The sequence below is a fragment of the Sapajus apella genome, unplaced genomic scaffold, assembly GCF_009761245.1.
Source record: "Sapajus apella isolate SASKATOON/1434 unplaced genomic scaffold, GSC_monkey_1.0 scaffold18, whole genome shotgun sequence".
In the NCBI taxonomy this organism is placed as follows: Eukaryota; Metazoa; Chordata; class Mammalia; order Primates; family Cebidae; genus Sapajus; species Sapajus apella.
The window spans coordinates 21,194,978-21,213,067 of NW_022436958.1; the positions used below are offsets into that span (position 1 = coordinate 21,194,978).

The 18,090-nt window shown below is 38.0% G+C and overlaps 1 protein-coding gene across 1 annotated transcript in view; it reads right to left on the reverse strand.

The window, feature by feature from the left end:
• Window positions 1–15,478, reverse strand: part of ACVR1C (activin A receptor type 1C) — a 116,505-nt gene extending 101,027 nt beyond the window's left edge. The window contains exon 1 of the mRNA XM_032286446.1: window positions 15,165–15,478. Coding sequence (XP_032142337.1) covers window positions 15,165–15,237 — 73 coding nt within the window. The 5' untranslated portion in view covers window positions 15,238–15,478. The remainder of the gene's footprint in view (window positions 1–15,164) is intronic.
• Between the last annotated feature and the right edge of the window lie 2,612 nt (window positions 15,479–18,090).

Sequence of the window (18,090 nt, forward strand, 5' to 3'; positions counted from 1 at the left end):
ATGCAAAAATCTTCAATAAAATACTGGAAAACCGAATCCAACAGCACCTCAAAAAGCTTATCCATCACGATCAAGTAGGCTTCATCCTTGGGATGCAAGGCTGGTTCAACATATGCAAATCTATAAATGTAATCCATCACATAAACAAAACCATAGACAAAACCACATGATAATCTCAATGTTGAATTTTATCTTCGACAAAATTCAACAGCCCTTTATGCTAAAAACTCTCAATAAACTAGGTATCAGTGGAACTTATCTCAAAATAATAAAAGCTATTTATGACAAACCCACAGCCAATATCATACTGAATGGGCAAAAACTGGAAGCGTTTCTTTTGAAAACTGGCACAAGACAAGGGTGCTGTCTCTCACCACTCCTATTCAACATAGTATTAGAAGTTCTAGCCAGAGAAATCAGGCAAGAAAAAGAAATAAAGGGTATTCAGTTAGGAAAGGAGGAAGTCAAATTATCTCTATTTGCAGATGACATGACTGTATATTTAGAACACTCCATTATCTCAGCACAAAATCTCCTTAAACTGATAAGCTACTTCAGCAAAGTCTCAGGATACAAAATCGATATATAAAAATCACAAGCATTCCTATATACCAATAACAGACAGAGAGCCAAATCATGTGTGAACTCCCATTCACAATTGCTACAGAGAGAATAAAATACCTAGGAATACAACTAACAAGGGACATGAAGGACCTCTTCAAGTAGAAATGGAAACCACTGCTCAAGGAAATAAGAGAGAACACAGATGGAGAAACATTCCATGCTCAGGGTTAGGAAGAATCAATATTGGAGAAACGGCCATACTGCCCAAAGTAATTTATAGATTCAATGGTATCCCCATCAAGTACAATTGACCTTCTTCACAGAATTGGAAAAAACCACCTTAAACTTCACATGGAACCAAAAAAGAGCCCACATAGGCAAGACAATTCTAAAAAAAAAAAAAAAAAACCTAGAGGCATCACACTACCTGACTTCAAACTATACTATAAGGCTACTGTAATCAAAACAGCATGGTCCTGGTACCAAAACAGAGCTATAGACCAAAGGAACAGAACAGAGGCCTCAGAAGTAACGCCACATATCTACAACCATCTGATCTTTGACAAACCTGACAAAAACAAGCAGTGGGAAAAGAATTCCCTGTTTAATGAATAGCGTTGGGAAAACTGGCTAGCCATATGCAGAAAGCTGAAACTGGATCCCTTCCTTTCACCTTATACAAAAATTAACTCCAGATGGAATAAAGATTTAAACATAAGACCTAACATCATAAAAACCCTAGAAGAAAACCTAGGCTATACCATTCAGGACATAGGCATAGGCAAGGACTTCATGACTAAAACACCAAAAACAATGGCAACAAAAGCCAAAACAGACAAATGGGATCTCATTAACCTTAAGAACTTCTACACAGCAAAAGAAACTATCATTAGAGCGAACTGACAACCAACAGAATGGGAAAAAATTTTTGCAATCTACCGATCTGACAAAGAGCTAATATCCAGAATCTACAAAGAACTTAAACAAATTTACAAAAAAAAAAAAAAAAAAAAAAAAACACGAACAACTCTATCAAAAGGTGGGCAAAGGATATGAACACACACGTTCCAAAAGATGACATTTATACAGCCAACAAACATATGAAAAAATGTTCCTCATCACTGGTCATTAGAGAAATGCAAATCAAAACCACATTGAGATACCATCTCACACCAGTTAGAATGGCGATCACTTAAAAATCTGGAGACAACAGATGCTGGAGAGGATGTGGAGAAATAGGAATGTTTTTACACTGTTGGTGGGACTGTAAATTAGTTCAACCATCATGGAAGACAGTGTGGTAATTCCTCAAGAGTCTAGAAAGAGAAATACCATTTGATCCAGCAATCCCATTACTGGGTATATACCCAAAGGATTATAAATCGTTCTATTATAAAGACACATGCACATGTATGTTCATTGTGGCACTCTTTACAATAGCAAAGACTTGGAACCAACCCAAATGCCCATCAATGATAGACCGGATAAAGAAAATGTGGTACATATACACCATGGAATACTCTGCAACCATCAAAAAGGATGAGTTCAGGTATTTTACAGGGACATGGATGAAGCTAGAAACCATCATTCTCAGCAAACTGACACAAGAACAGAAAACCAAACATCGCATGTTCTCACTCATAAGTGGGTATTGAACAATGAGAACACATGGACACAGGGAGGGGAATATTATACACGGGGACCTGTTGGGGGGTGGGGAACTAGGGGAGGGATAGCAGTGGGTAGGAGTATTGGAGAGGGATAACATTAGGATGAACACCTAATGTAGTTGATGGAGGGATGGATGCAGCAAACCACCACAGCATGTGTATACCTATATAACAATCCTGCATGATCTGCACATGTACCCCAGAACTTAACATGTAATAAAAAAAGAAAGTACAATAAAATACTCAAAAAATTACCAGTCAAAAAGAGGGCAAAAAAAGAGGAACAGACTAATGATAAAATGAAACGTAAATAGCAAGATGGTAGATTTAAAACCATACAAATTACTATACTAATTGTTAACGAACTAAATACCTTAATTACTGTCATAGTGTTAAAAGATAAAAGTTAAGAACTAACTATATGCTGTGTACAAAGGATGCACTTTTTTTGTAAAGACACTGATAGAGAGTAAGGAGAAGGGAAAAAAATACAAGCAAATACTAAACATAAGGAAATTGGCATGGTTATTTTACTATTAGAGTAGACTTCAAGACTAAGAGTATTACTGAGATAAAGAAGGACATCTTATATTAATAAAATAGTCATTGCATCAGGAAGGCATGGAAATTGTAAATGTGTATGCACCTAATAAGTGTTTCAAAATACGTAAAATAGAAACTAATGGGACTAAAGGGAGAAACAGACAAATCTATGAGTAGAGATGCACACTTCTCTCAGTATGAAACATAGATGATGTGAACAACACTATCAATAAACTTTACCTAATTGGCATTTACAAAACAATACACCCCACAGCCAAAACCAATCTATGGTGGAATAAAGAACAGCAGATGCCTTTGGGAGTACTGCATTGAGGAATGACTGGGTAGAGACATGAGGGTGCTCACTGTGATGATGTTTATCTTTAATATCTTGAAAAAGATTAGGTGAATATATTTCTCAAAATTTCATGAGTACACACAAAAGACTTGTGAATGTCATTATATGTAAGTATTTTATCCAAAGAGAAAAGTGTTGAACTCTGTGTAGTAATATGCATGCTGAAATATTTCAAAGGAAGTATACTGCTATCTGTAATTTACTTGGAGATGCATCAAAAAATAACAAATATTAATGGACAGCAGGATGGATAAATGGACATATATGTGATATGGCAAATATAAAATAATAATGGTATAATCCAGTTGGTCAGTATATGGGTGGTAACTAAAATTCTGTTAATTCTGATGTATATTTGAAGTTTAAAAATAAAATTTGGGGGAAAAGGAAAGCAAAATCAAACTTTCCCAAAACAAAAATGAATTAGAATGTATTGCTATCAGAGCTGAAATACAAAAATAAAGGAAGATCTTCAGGCTGAAAGAAAATGACAACATATATAAACTTTGATTTATACAAAGTAATGAAGAGTACTAAAAGTGGTAAACAGGTGGGTAAATGTAAAATAGAACATTCATTTTTAAAATTTCTTTAAAGGTAACTAAATACTTAAAGCCAAAATAATAACTATGTGTTTCAAGGTTTATAAAATATTTAGAAGTAAAACATGAGATTAATAGCACAAAAGACAAAGAGATGGAAATGGAGGCATATGATGGTAAGGTTATTAAATAAACTATAACAATCAAAGATATCATAAATTTTGGAACAATCACTAAAAATAAAGAGGCATAGCTTAGAAACTAATAGTGAAAATAATATATAAAGCTAATATTTAGTCAACTTATCCAAATGAAAGCAAGAGGGAGAAATGAAAGAAGACATATAAAAATAACAAGTTGACAGATTTATATACAACCATATTGGTAAATACATTAAATGTATATGTTGTAAATGCGCCAGTTAAAAGACAAGTACGTAAGACAAGATTTTAAAAAGCAGAACCCAAACATATGCTCTCTATAAGAAACCAATTTAAATATAAAGATATATATGAGTTAAGCATAAGAGAATGGAAAATCTATAACATGTAGACATTAAGCACAAGAAAACTGGAGTAACAGAGTAACTTATATCAATAGTTTAAAAAAAGTAGATATATAAATATTAACCATAAGAAAGGTGGAATAGTTATATTAATACTAACATAGTGGACCTCAAGGCAAAGCATATTACCAGTAATAAAGAGAAGCATGTCATAATTACAAATATTACCAGGGATAAAGTAGGAGTTTTTCCAATCATAAGTATGAATCAAGAGGACATAATAATCCTGATTGTAAATATGCCCAAAAACAAAATCTTCAAATACAGGAAGCAACAATTTAAAAACCGAAAAAGGAAATACACACAAGTAAATTAGAAATGTCAACAATCCTGTCTCAATAACTGGTGAAACAAGAAGACAGAAAATCAGTAAAGATAGAAAAGACTTCAATAACACTGGCAAGGATCTTGACCTAAATGACACTTACAGAATACTCCACTCATCCAAAGTGGAATCCATAGTATTTTCAAGTACACATGGAATATTCACGAGGTCAGACATATGCCAGGCTATAAATCAAATACAAATGAATTCAAAATAAATGAAATCATACAGATTATGTTATTTCATCCCAAATGGATTTAAAGTAGAATTTGATAAGAAAAAAATATGAAAATTACTAAAATATTTGGCAGTTAAATCCAAATAACACACAGACTCCAAGAAATTACAAAGGAAACTAGGAAATATTTTGAACTCAGTATAAATAAAAACACAATATTACAATTTATGGATGAGCTGAAGTAGTTGCTGACAGAGAAACTTAGACGTTAAATACTTATATTGGAAAAGAAGAAAGGTCTTAAATTAATAATTTAAGGACCGCAAACTATGGCCCATTGGTTATAAATAAGGTTTTATTGAAATGCAGCAACACCTATCTGTTTATGTATAGTCCATGGCTGCTTTCATACTACAAAGGCAGAATTAGGTGGATGCAACAGTGACTCTCTGGTTCACAAGCCTAAAACAGAATAAATGCTGACCTTTGAGAAAATATGGCAACACTTGATATAATGTACCTGCTAAAGAATAAAAAGCAATAAATTAAACATAAAGAAAGTAGATAAAGAAAATAATGGGCCGGGCGCGGTGGCTCAAGCCTGTAATCCCAGCACTTTGGGAGGCCGAGGCGGGTGGATCACGAGGTCAAGAGATCGAGACCATCCTGGTCAACATGGTGAAACCCCGTCTTTACTAAAAATACAAAAAAAAAATTAGCTGGGGATTGGGGCCGTGGCCCTGAAACCCAGCTAATTAAGGGGGCGAGGCAGGAGAATTGCCTGAACCCAGGAGGCGGAGGTTGCGGTGAGCCGAGGTCGCGCCATTGCACTCTAGCCTGGGTAACATGAGTGAAACTCCGTCTCAAAAAAAAAAAAAAAAGAAAAAAAAAGAAAATAATGAAGAACAGAAAATAACTGAAAACAAATAGAGAAAATAAATAAAACCAAAAACTATAAAACTGATAAACCTCCAGCTAGATTGATCATGGTAAAAAGAGAGAAAAATCAAATTTCCTATGTCAGAAATATTAAAGGGGCCATCACTACAAAGCTTATGAATATTAAAAGGATAATAAGGAAATATGGCAAAAAAAAAAAAAACCTGCATGATAATGGCAATATCCAAAGCATAGCTGAGTCAAAGCCATTCTGGGGAACATCATCTTGATTTGGTACAATAACTCTCAATATTTCTAAAGGGGTCCAGTTGTTTTAATAAAGTCAACTTTCTTCTCTCTACAAAAAGGAATGCCTTTTAATATAACATAGCTAAAGAGCAGCTACAGGGAAGGAAGATTTTTAAAAAGAGTTTCATTCAGTTACACACTTATTTTCCTATAAAGAAACTTCTGCTAATTATATAATTATTCTGTATTCAATCCGTCAAATTTTGTGTAATGTCTATTTTCTGGAAATATAAATGACAGATTGTAAGCATAATTTAAGTGAGAATGCAATCTCACCATGACTATCAGAGCAGGCAAATGTCCACAGAGTAGAATTTTTACTCTTGGAGAAGGAAAATGGGGATAACAGAGAAAAAAAAATACACTTCCAGGTGAGTAGACCAGAAAAATGTCATCAGATAAAGTTGTGAGACGTGATTAGTTAACACTCTTTAATATATTTTGGCTCTGTTGTAAAACAATGTGGTTTTTTAAAGCTGTATTAATCTGGATTAACAGCTTCTGAATTAACATCTCATGGGTATGCATGCATTAAAAAAAACTAAACATTTGTTGTTTTTAATTATTTTTAATTGACACATAATTGTATATATTTATGGGGTATGATGTATGTTTTGATATGCAATGTACAATGATCACATCAGAGAATTAGCATATCCACCACCTCAAACATGTATCATTTATTTATGTTTACAACATTCAAAATCTGGTCTTCCAGCTATTTGAACATGTCCACATCCTGATGAATTAGATTTTTTTCTAATCTCACTTTTGATCATAGAGTCTTTATTTAAGTCAACATGGAGTTGTATAAGGTACTTAATCGACATGGAGCGATATGGCATCCATCCCCATCTTTTTACTAACCATAACAATGACAAAATAGATGGGGAGAAATGTGTGTTTCACTTTCAAAACGAGAGCATCCTAATGATTTTCTTGAAGTGAAAAGTTTAATGAAAAAGTGGATTGATCTAATCTGGGATGTTTAAGTCATTGGCAAATTTAAATTGTTTTAAAAATAATAATAATAAGCCAAGCTCTTGAGTCATACTGAGTGATTCACCCATGAATTCTTGAGATTAATTTAAAACAGCTCCAAGTATCTTTGCATGCCTACTCTCTACAAGACAGAAGAGAACAACTGAAAGGAGAAGTTATTCTAGAGGAAAAGAAGTGAAGAATCAGGACAGAGCAGAGCCGTGTTAGCCTGGCTGGCCAATCAGAGCGGTGAACTCAAGGGGCACATGATGAGGCAAGGGTAGCCCCTGAGAAGTAGCAAAGGGTTGGCTTCTATAGAAATAAGGTCTTCCTTGTCTGTTTCATACTCCCACTCACCTCCTCCACCCTTTTACTTTTTACTGGATCCTTAAGTAGGAGGAGTAGTGGTTTGTGTTGTTCAGATTTCAGGGAACCAAGTGGCCCCACATGCTTTAGGGATCCAGCTTTCAAAGAACAAGAAAAACACAGGGCTCATAGTCATGGCCCTGTCTTCCATCTTTTACACAGCAAGTGTGGGAAGGGTACAACCTGCTTCCTCGGTAGAAGAGATCCTACCATCTCTCTCCACAGACTTTCTACTTTTTGCCTTACTTAGCAGTTGCCCCTGAAATTATTGTCTGGAACTCCTGCCAGAGTTTCCATAAAAGCTGGACTAATGTGAGGTATTGTAAATAGAGATTCCTTGCTCCATAGCCTCTGGCTTCATTTTGCTAGGATTGAATGGCCTTTCAATGGTTTCCTAGCATTAGGACCCAGGGTTCAGTTTTATCATGGCTCCCCTGCCTTTATCCTTAGGCTATTTTGTTGTTTAGAAAAGAAGAGTGTATTCAAGTCTGCCATACAACTGGGGACAAAAGCTCCAGGTAATATGAAAAAGTTACTTTGTCTTGTTTCACCTCCTTTTTCTAGATATCACCTCTTAACTGAAGATGAGACTCAGAATATAGTGTTTGGGTATTCCTAGTCCCATTAGCAAGAGTAATTTCTATATCATTTATGAACATATCCCAATTTCTTAAACTGTCCCAATTTCTTCAACAATGTAAGGATAAATCTTGAGATTTTGACTATTGACTGTGAAAAATATAAGACCTAGAAAGCCAAAACAATGGAAAACCAAGAGGAAACCTCAAAGATACAAATAATAAGATATAACTTAGGATATTCTTCACAGAAATAGAAAAAGAAATCCTAACATTTCTATGGAACCACAGGAATCCCAGAACAGTCAAAGCTATCCTAAGCAAAAAGAACAATACAGGAAGAATCACATTATCTGACTTCAAATTATACTACAGAGCTACAGTAACCAAAGCAGCATGGTACTGACATAAAAAATGATACATAGACCAGTGGAACAGAATAGAGAACCCAGAAACAAATCCACTCGCCTGCAGTGAACTCATCTTTGACAAAGGTGCCAAGAATATACACTGGGGAAAGGACAGTCTCTTCAATAATTAACACTGGGAAAACTGGACATCCATATGCAGAAGAATGAAACCAGACCCCTATCTCTCACTATATACAAAAAAAAATCAAAATGGATTTAAGACCTCAAAATATGAAACTACTACAAGAAAACATTGGGAAAAATCTCCAGGACATGGATTTGTGCAAATATTTCTTGAGTAATATCCCACAAGCACAGGCACCTAAAGCAAACATGGACAAATGGCGTCACATCAAGTTAAAAAGCTTCTGCATGGTAAAGGATACAGTCAACAAAGTGAAAAGACAGTCCACAGAACAGGAGAAAATATTTGCAAACTACCCCTCTCACAAGGGAATAATATTCAGAATTAATATCCAGAACGGAGCTAAAACAAGTCTGTAGGGAAAAAAAAAATCTAATAATCCAATCAAAAAATTGACAGAAGACTTGAGTAGCCTTTTTTCAGAAGATGACATACAAATGGCAAACAGCATATGAAAAGGTGCTCAACATCATTGATCATCAAAGAAATGCAAATAAAACTACAATGATATCATCTCATCCCAGTTAAAATGGCTTACATCCCAAAAACAGGCAATAACAAATGCTGGCAAGGATGTGGAGAAAAAGGAACCCTTGTACACTGTTGATAGGATTATAAACTAGTATAACCACTAAGAAGAACAGTCTGGAGGTTCCTCAATAAATTAAAACTTGAGCTACCATATGATCCAGCAATCCCGCTGTTGGATATAACCCAGAAGAAAGAAAATCAGTATATGGAAGAGATCTGCCCTCCCATGTTCCCATGTTTGTTGCAGCACTGTTTACAATAGCTAAGATTTGGAAGCAACCTAAGTGTCCCTCAACAGATGAATGAATAAAGAAAATGTGGTACATATATACAACAGCGTATATTCAGCCATAAAAAAGAATGAGAGCCAGTCATCTGCAACTACATGGATGGAAGTGGAGATCATTACGTTAAGTGAAATAAGCCAGGAACAGAAAAACAAACATTTCATGTTCTCACTTATTTGTGGGATCGAAAAATCAAAAAAATTAAACTCATGGTCAGAGAGAGTAGAAGGATGGTTATCAGAGGCTGGGAAGGGTAGTGGCAGTTTGGGGGAGGTGGGGAAAGTTAATGGCGCTAAAAAAAATGGGTCATTAGAGAAATGCAAATCAAAACCACAATGAGATACCATCTCATGCCAGTTAGGATGGTGATCATTGAAAAGTCTGGAAACAACAGATACTGGAGAGGATATGGAGAAATTGGAATGCTTTTACACTGTTGGTGGGTCTGTAAATTAGTTCAACCATTGTGGAAGACAGTGTGTCAATTCCTCAAGGATCTAGAACCAGAAATACCATTTGACCCAGAAATCCCATTACTGGGTATATGCTCAAAGGATTATAAATCATTCTACTAAAAAGACACATGCACACATGCTGTTTATTGCAGCACTATTCACAACACTGTTCCAAAGACTTGGAACCAACCCAAATGCCCATCAATGATAGACTGGATAAAGAAAATGTGGCACAAATACGCCATGGAATACCATGCAGCCATAAAAAAGGATAAGTTCATGTCCTTTGCAGGGACAAGGATGAAGCTGGAAAACATCATTCTCATCATTTCTGTTCCTTCAGAAAACCAAACACTGCATGTTCTCACCCATAAGTGGGAGTTGCACAATGAGAACACATGGACACAGGGAGAGTAACTTTACACAGCAGGGCCTGTCAGGGAGTTGGGGCAGGGGGAAAGGGGAGGGATAGCATTAAAAGAAATAACTAATATAGATGACAGGTTGATGGGTACAGCAAACTACCATGGCATGTGTATACCTATTTAACAAACCTGCGCATTTCCCAGAACTTAAAGTATAACTTTTTTAAAGATTTTAAAAAATAGAAAGAATAAGATCTACTATTCGATAGCACAGTAGGGTATCTAGAGTCAGTAATAACTTAATTGCATATTTTAAAATTACTTAAAGAACATAACTGGATTGTTTGTAACTCAAAGGATAAAATGCTTAAGGGGATGGATACCCCATTTTCCATGATGTGCTTATTTCACACTACATGCCGGCATCAAAGCATCTCATACACCCCATAAATACATATATCTACTATGTACCCACAAACATTTTTTAAAATAATTTAAAAATTTTTTAAATGATAAGGTATAACACATAGTATACTCTTTATTCTTAGAAATTTTTCTTTCTTTTGTTCTGTTTACCAATTATATTTGAAAATTAATTCTATTATTTATTGAAATAAACTATATACAAGTCAACATATCTGTTTAAGCTTTTTAATAATCCATGCCTGCAGTTGTCCATTTACGGGACACTACAGCTCTCAAACTGAAGATAACATTAATCATTTGGTAGCTACACTTACAGGTCAAGACCAAGCTAGAGCAGGAACTAAGCAGCTTCAGAATATTTATGTATCCATGCCCTTTCCCCCAAAAACTTGTCGATGCTCTCTTAGGAACGTGCTCTAACACTTCAAACTACATCAGAGTAACAGGTCCGGTAGGGCTCAGCAGTCTCCCTAATCCTAACTCTATCCAATATCCTCCCCTCTTAACCTTATTTACGGCAAGAGATGCAAGTATTGCCAAGAAAAGTACAACAAACTGGGTCTTGGCTGCTGCCTGAAAACATTTCCCCTAAAAGAGAAACATGAAAGTTTATTCAAAAGGAAACTACTCAAAAACTGCATCTGAAAATAACCACTTCCAAAATACAGCAAACTTGGGAACAACCAACTGCTTTCATGCAACAATCAAGGGAATCAAGAGTTATTCTTGTTTTTTTTTTTTCACCCATACTTTCATATCTAGATATTCATGTTGAATTGGGAAAATCTAGGTATCCTTTTAGGTTCACACAGAAGAAGAGAGCTATCCTGTGCAACATGTTGGGAGTGACCTATTCAGAGATGTACAGGAAGACGGTAATGGAGCTGGAACAGGAGAGGTTTTTAGAGATGGGAACTGGAAAATAGGTGTTCACTTTGCTCACTTCTCTTTTTAATAAAAGTCAGAAATATATGCATCAGGAACAGTTCATCTCTCAACAAGATTTCTTTTATGTTGGTTTACAAGATAAAAGTACAGAACACCCAGTTAAATTGGAATTAAACAGCAATTAATTTTTGGTATACTTGTGTTCCATGTCATATTTGTGACACACTTACGGTAAAAAGGTATTCATTGTTTATCTGTAATTCAATTTAACAAGGTATTTTGTGCCTTATTTGCTAAGCAGTTCTATTAAATACATCTTTGAAAAGTTATCAGTAAATGTGCTCGGCTCTCAATTTTTTATCAGTCTAGATTCATTCCCTGAACTTCAGACCCATAAAACCAATTGCTTACTTGACATCTCCATTTCAGCATCTGAGAGGCATTTTAAACTCAACATATCCAAAACTGATGTCCTGTGATCTGTCACCACCAACCCTTCTCTTCCCAGACATGGCTTTCCAGCAGTCTTCCCCATCCAATGAAGTCTTCCATTGCTTGGGTCAAAACTGTAGTCTCATCCTTAGCTATTCACTTTCACACCTCAAAATCCTTTATTTTTTATATGAGTTTCACAATTCAGAGGAAATCTCTATGCACAGTTCCTCCAGGGCCAGAGATGTCTCTTCCTTGGAACCAGGGAGCCTCTTGCCACATCTGTGTCAATCAACCAACAAATAACTATGCTTAAAGAAGGACAAAGGTGGCAACATCTTTTGCATTTATAAACTCAGTCAGCACCAAGCTTTCACTTTCACTTCTAGCAGCACTGTGGAAAGCTCTCAGTGGAAACTACTGTTGTTTGTGGTAGGGGTACAGGGGAAGTGGAGAGCAGAGAGAATCTCCTTACTTGAAACCCCCACTCTCACCCTGGTTATTAAGGAAACACTCATTCCATTTTTGGAGTGACAACATATGGCTTTCTAGAATCTTAATAATCCTTTCTGGAACCAGAGGACAAAGGAGTTTCCAGAAACTTGAAGAGAATGCACAATATGTAAATCTATGAAACATCCAAATCACAGCTTCAAAGTAGAGAACTCTAGGACATTTTCTGCCGCTTCTTTGTTGGGTACACATGATGAATGTTGTGAAGCCATGTCAAGTCTCTCTTATCAAACATCAAGGCATCCAGAACCTAGATAATCAGAGCAACTCAGAGCAGTCTAATTTTTTTTGTTTCTTTTGTTTTTAGAGACGGTGTCTCACTGTATCACCCAGGTTGGATTGCAGTGGTGCAATCATGACTCACTGCAATCTTGAACTCCTGGCAATTCTCCTGCCTCAGCCTCCCAAGTATCTGGGACTACAGGTATGTGCCACCAGACCTGGCTAATTGTTTTAAATTTTTTTGTAGAGATAGCATCTCACTATGTTGCCTAGGCTGATCTTGAACTTGCTCGCCTCGAGCAATCCTCATGCCTCAGCCTCCCAAAGTACTGGGATTAGAGGTATGAGCCACTGCACCTGGCCAGCCTGACCAGACCCATAAATAGCTTTTTTAAGTCTCCACCAGTTATTATCTTCTGAGATTCTCAAAAAGGAGCAATGGACACCCCTAAGGTGACAACATTGTGGAAAATGAGCAGCCAAAGTAAAAAAGGTCTACTGGTTTATAATGTGTTCAGATACTTAAAGTCCTAGGCCTGCTCTGCAGAACCAAATGAAAGGTGGTGTCTTCTGTCACAAAGTTTCACTGACTATGTCATTACGTCAAGAACAACGTCTCACATAAGATTCCAACAATGGCAAATACATTACCATAAATGACCAATATGATTAACAGTGTAATTTGTAAAAGTGACCAGGTGAAAATACAGTTGGGCAACCACGTGATAAAACCATTTGGGAAAATGAAAAGCAAAACAAAATTACTTTGAATCTTTCTATTAAATAGCCAGAGACTTATACAAAGTTAAGAATAAACACTGTAAGTATCAATGTACATTGTCAATGTGGGATGCAGAAGGATAAAAATTTCTTAAGGAGATTTGAAAATGATTGCACCTGACATAGAAAAGATTTTGTAAAAGTTCAACTTCAATAAATATGTTTCTACTGTATTACTCCATATTATGCATTTTTCTTAGACTTCAAATTTTAAGTGAGCAACTTTGAATGGATGATCTACTTTTTTCTTTTTTGCATGTTTCAATGTCAAAAGTTTCCATGCCTTCAAGTTTTCAAGAATATGAGGCATGTTGCTATGCTCAAGGTCTCTGAAATTTTTTAAAGATTCTGGGTATACAACAAAATATACGCTTGAAGCTACATTAAAAAATAATTGAATCTTTTTTAAAATGTGTGCAGCCAAGTTATCAGCTCCTCCAAATAAAGAGTTGTACAGGCAGCTTGCAGAGGCAGTTTCACCCCATCAAAACTGTGATATCTTGAAGATTTTTTTTTTGTAAATTGTTAAATTGTCAAGAGCACTTTCAATATCCCAAGTTAGCAGAGTTTTCGCGCATTTGTAAAAGACTTTCCTATAGTTTTCTCCCATTTATAAATGTATTAACGCTATATGCAAACATTTCACTTAATTCCATCATCTTTCTGACAGCCTTGGGCTGTTTTCCTAAAAGATAACTGGAATGCTTTAATCCTCAGGTTTTATCAATTAATCCTTTTCAATAATCAAATTTGTATTTGAATATTGTATTTAGTGATTCTCTCAGGCCATATGAAACACTGAAATCTGTACATGACAGCAATCATATCATTCAAATCATTCTCTTGCAGATGTCACTAAGAGGAAAATGACCCACCATGGATATAGCTATTAATGTCAAACACTGTCATCTGGGAAAACAAAAATGCATCAAAATCAGCTTCAGATGAAATACAGCTCTACGGGAAAACACCAGATTTTTATGTGCAAATGTCCTCAATATCTGATAGAAATTTTTAAAGAATGAGTTAGCAAATAATCTGCTCCTCCTCTACATAATCCAGGGCAATGTAATGAAAATAGTTTTAGAGTTAAAGGGCTTTTAGTCACAGCACATGATTTTACCAAAGATGCATTTGCCCCACTTTCTAGTAAACATTATAAAGAAACGTCTGGCTTCTAGAATGGGTAGAGGGCTCTATTTAGCCTATCAAGGCACAGACCTGTTATAAACTCTGGGGCGCTTGCCAGAATTTTTTTCCCCAGGAACTCTGAGTAAAGATCGTACCTCGAAAGCAATGTGCGTTGCAAACCTCACAGATTTAAGCTCCCACTCTCGCCTCCATAGCTTGTTATCTGCGGCTTTTGGGTGAAACTCAGACTAAATCACCACCTTCCACCACCACCACGCCACCATCCTTGAGCAGCTATCAGTGATTTAGCACGGAGAGCGTCCGAGGCACACCTGCAGCCCTCCCGGTCCCTGCAGGGTGAACCCAGCTCCCTGCCATGCGCGCACCCACAAACGCTCTACTATTTTCTCCGCTGCAAACTGCCCACAAATTAGTCACCCACCTTACCCCTACTACTTATTCCCCCACGCCCCTGCCTTTTTTCTCTCTTCCGGGTGGCTTCCTCCCCAGCACTCCTGTCTACCCCTACAGCTGCCAGACGTCAGGTGCCCACGTTGCACCCCGTCCTGCGCCCCCTCAATCCAACTGGCGCTTCCCCTTCCGCCCCGAAGGTCAGTTTGCTTGGAGCCCCCGCTGTCCCCCCCGCCCCCGCCATGCCCAGCCGCAGACCGCCCCCAGCTCCCACCCTCGCGGGCGCCTGGGGAAAAAGCCCGCACCGTACCTGCCGAGAGCTCGGCGGCCGCGGCGAGCAGCAGGAGAGCCTGGCGGAGCGCGGAGTGGAGCGCCCAGGTCATCGCCACCAGGCGGCCGAGCCGGGAGTGCGAGGCCCCAGAGCCGAGCGAGGCAGCCGGGGCAGCAGGGGCCGCTTTGAAGTTCCCGGGCCGCGGGAGGGGAGCGCAGCACCGACACCCTTTGAAAGTGCGCGGTTGGCTCTAGTCAGTGCGGGCGCCCCCCTCCCCCGCCGCCCCCATCCCACGCCCCCCGCGGCTGGCGGTGAGCGGCGCTCCTGCCACTGGCCCCGCAGCCGGACGGGGAGAAGGTGTGTGTAGGGGGTGGGGGGTAGAGCCCGCCCCTGCCGCGCCTCCGCCCCCTGCGCCCTCTCGCAGCCGCCCGGGCCTGGTGCTGTGGGGCAGGCGGGCAAAGGCTGCTCTGTGCCCGGCAGTGAGACCGCCCAGAGCTGGGGCGAAGAAAGAGGCGGGGTGGGGGGGGGAAACGGCGCGGAGCCTCCGGGACTAGATACTCAGGAAGTGGGCTCTGCACGGGAGGGAAAGCCCCACCGAGACTTTAGGGAAACTTCAACTACGCGGCGACAGCGCCCGGGTGATCTGCTCTGTAGCCTCCCGCGAAGAGCCCACCTCCTTGCTCTCCTGGCGTTCGTCGTCCAGTGCCCTTAAGTCCAACCAGGCTGCTCTGTGAGAGCCCCGCGGGCTTCCTACTGGCCTGCCCCACCACTGCGTCCTGGCTGTTCTCGCCTCTGGGGAAGGGCGCCCTCTCTGTTCATCCCTGGGAATGACCAGTTGTCTGACTGCCTTCTGGATCTATATATAAGCTTTGGTTTAACAAACTTCATCTCTTCTCGAATGCCATTTGGGAACCCTCCCCTCTATGAATGGCAACCAAAGCTGGACCACCTGTGCCAGGTGATGTGACCATCTACAATGTTTGACCCAAGTCTGGTGGTAAAAGACCTCACCTGTGGAAGATATTTCGGTAGCTACAATTTCAGCAATTGAAGAACTAAGGGAACACACACACACGAACACACACACGGATTAAGGGAAGAGGAAGAATTGTTTAAAGTAATATATTAGAAACTTGTTTGAGTATTATTTAATTCCTAGAGACTATCAAATGGATGTGCTTCCCATGTGGATTGTGCCTGAAAATAAGAGGACAACAGCAACACTACCAATTAATAGAAATTAACCTAAATTCAATTCACCTATAGAGCTTGAACGTTAAAGTGAATGGGATTATTTCCACCTGAACAACACGAAAAAGCAAGCATATAATACTGGTGTTACTACTGTTAGGGGGTGCCTTGAAAAATGATAGCGTCATAAAAATTAATCGCTTTAGAATAAAACATTGCTTGCTTCTTCACCTAGCTCAGCACTAAATGATATGCTAGGTGTTCTAAGTTCTGTGAAAGAGCTATGGTGAAATGATGTATATATTTGACTTATCAAAGGATCACAGTATTGGAGGTGAGATGGTTGTTGGACTTTGAGACGTGGGTGGCATCCTGAGGATCCCTTCTATCATCACCTTGGATAAGTCAAAATATTCCTAAGCACAAAAAACTTTGTTCACATTTTATGCTGGATCCAAACAAACAAAAAACTGGAGATGTGGGACAAATCTGAGCCCTTTCAGACACCCACAAAACAGATGCTTTTGTAAAAAGGCAAGAAAATGCTAGGACGCATTATATTTTGTCTAGTTTGGCTTGCTCATTATTTGATAACTACACCTTAAATTGTGATCTGCCATTGGATCATGATGCCAGGAGCCTAGAGAAGAATGTAGTGAACTTTCTGGGTCTTTCTCAAAAGTAAATGGAACTTCATTCCACCCTATTTCCCAGAACTTTGACCAGGATCAAAAAGGGTAGTATATGAGAGAGCATTGTTTAACCATACACATTACAATAATGGTAGGTATTTACTCCCCACATACCTACTTTGTCTCAAATTTAGTAAGCAACATTCTCTGCAAGTTGTAAAGCTCTCATCTGCTTTAAAAAAAAAAAAAAAAAGCAAGCTTATTATCCAAGAAGTCAAATATTGAATAATTTCAATATTCTGAACAAACTCAATGCTTTCCTCTTAGTCTAATGGTGCATTATCAATATGGTAGCCGCTAGCTACATGTAGATATTGAGCCTTTGAAATGTGTCTAGACTGAATCGACATATGCTGTAAATAAAAAATACATGCTAATCCAAAGATTTAGTACAAAAATAAGAATGTATAAAACACATTACTAATAATTTGTATGTTGCTTAAATGTTGCAGTGATAGTATTTTGGACATACTGCATTGAATAAAATATATTATTAAATCAATATTGCCTATTTCTTTTTACTCTTTAGTATGACTACTAGAAAATTTTAAATTACACATGTGGCTCATATTATATCTGTATCGGACAGTACTGATCTAAAGAATCCTCATCAGGTGACAAGGATCCTTACCTTCTCTTAAGAACAGTATAAAAACAAAAAAGTAGTTAGGTACCTTATCAGTCAGTACATGGCCAGCCAATATAGGAATCAGGACCTTTTGAATTCTTGGTTCAAAGTTCTATAACACATCAAGAAAGGTTAGTGCATCAAAAATCGAAGTACCTTATTTGTAGGAATATTTTAAACTAGATCTTTAAATACCATTTTCCTCAGCCTCCTGTGCATGTTCCAATGTTGGTACTATGAAAGCTTTGCAGTAAGGTGTTAACTACTCTCAATATATGGAATCCTAATAGCTAGCAAAATATACTCAGGAAATTATAAATATTCCTTATATGCTTGAGTTCTTAATGCCACATTCAAGGCAACCAAGAAAAGATCTTAATCCTTATAATGTCTCCCAATTATACTTTATTTACACAAATACTATTTACACATTCACATGCACACACCCATGGAA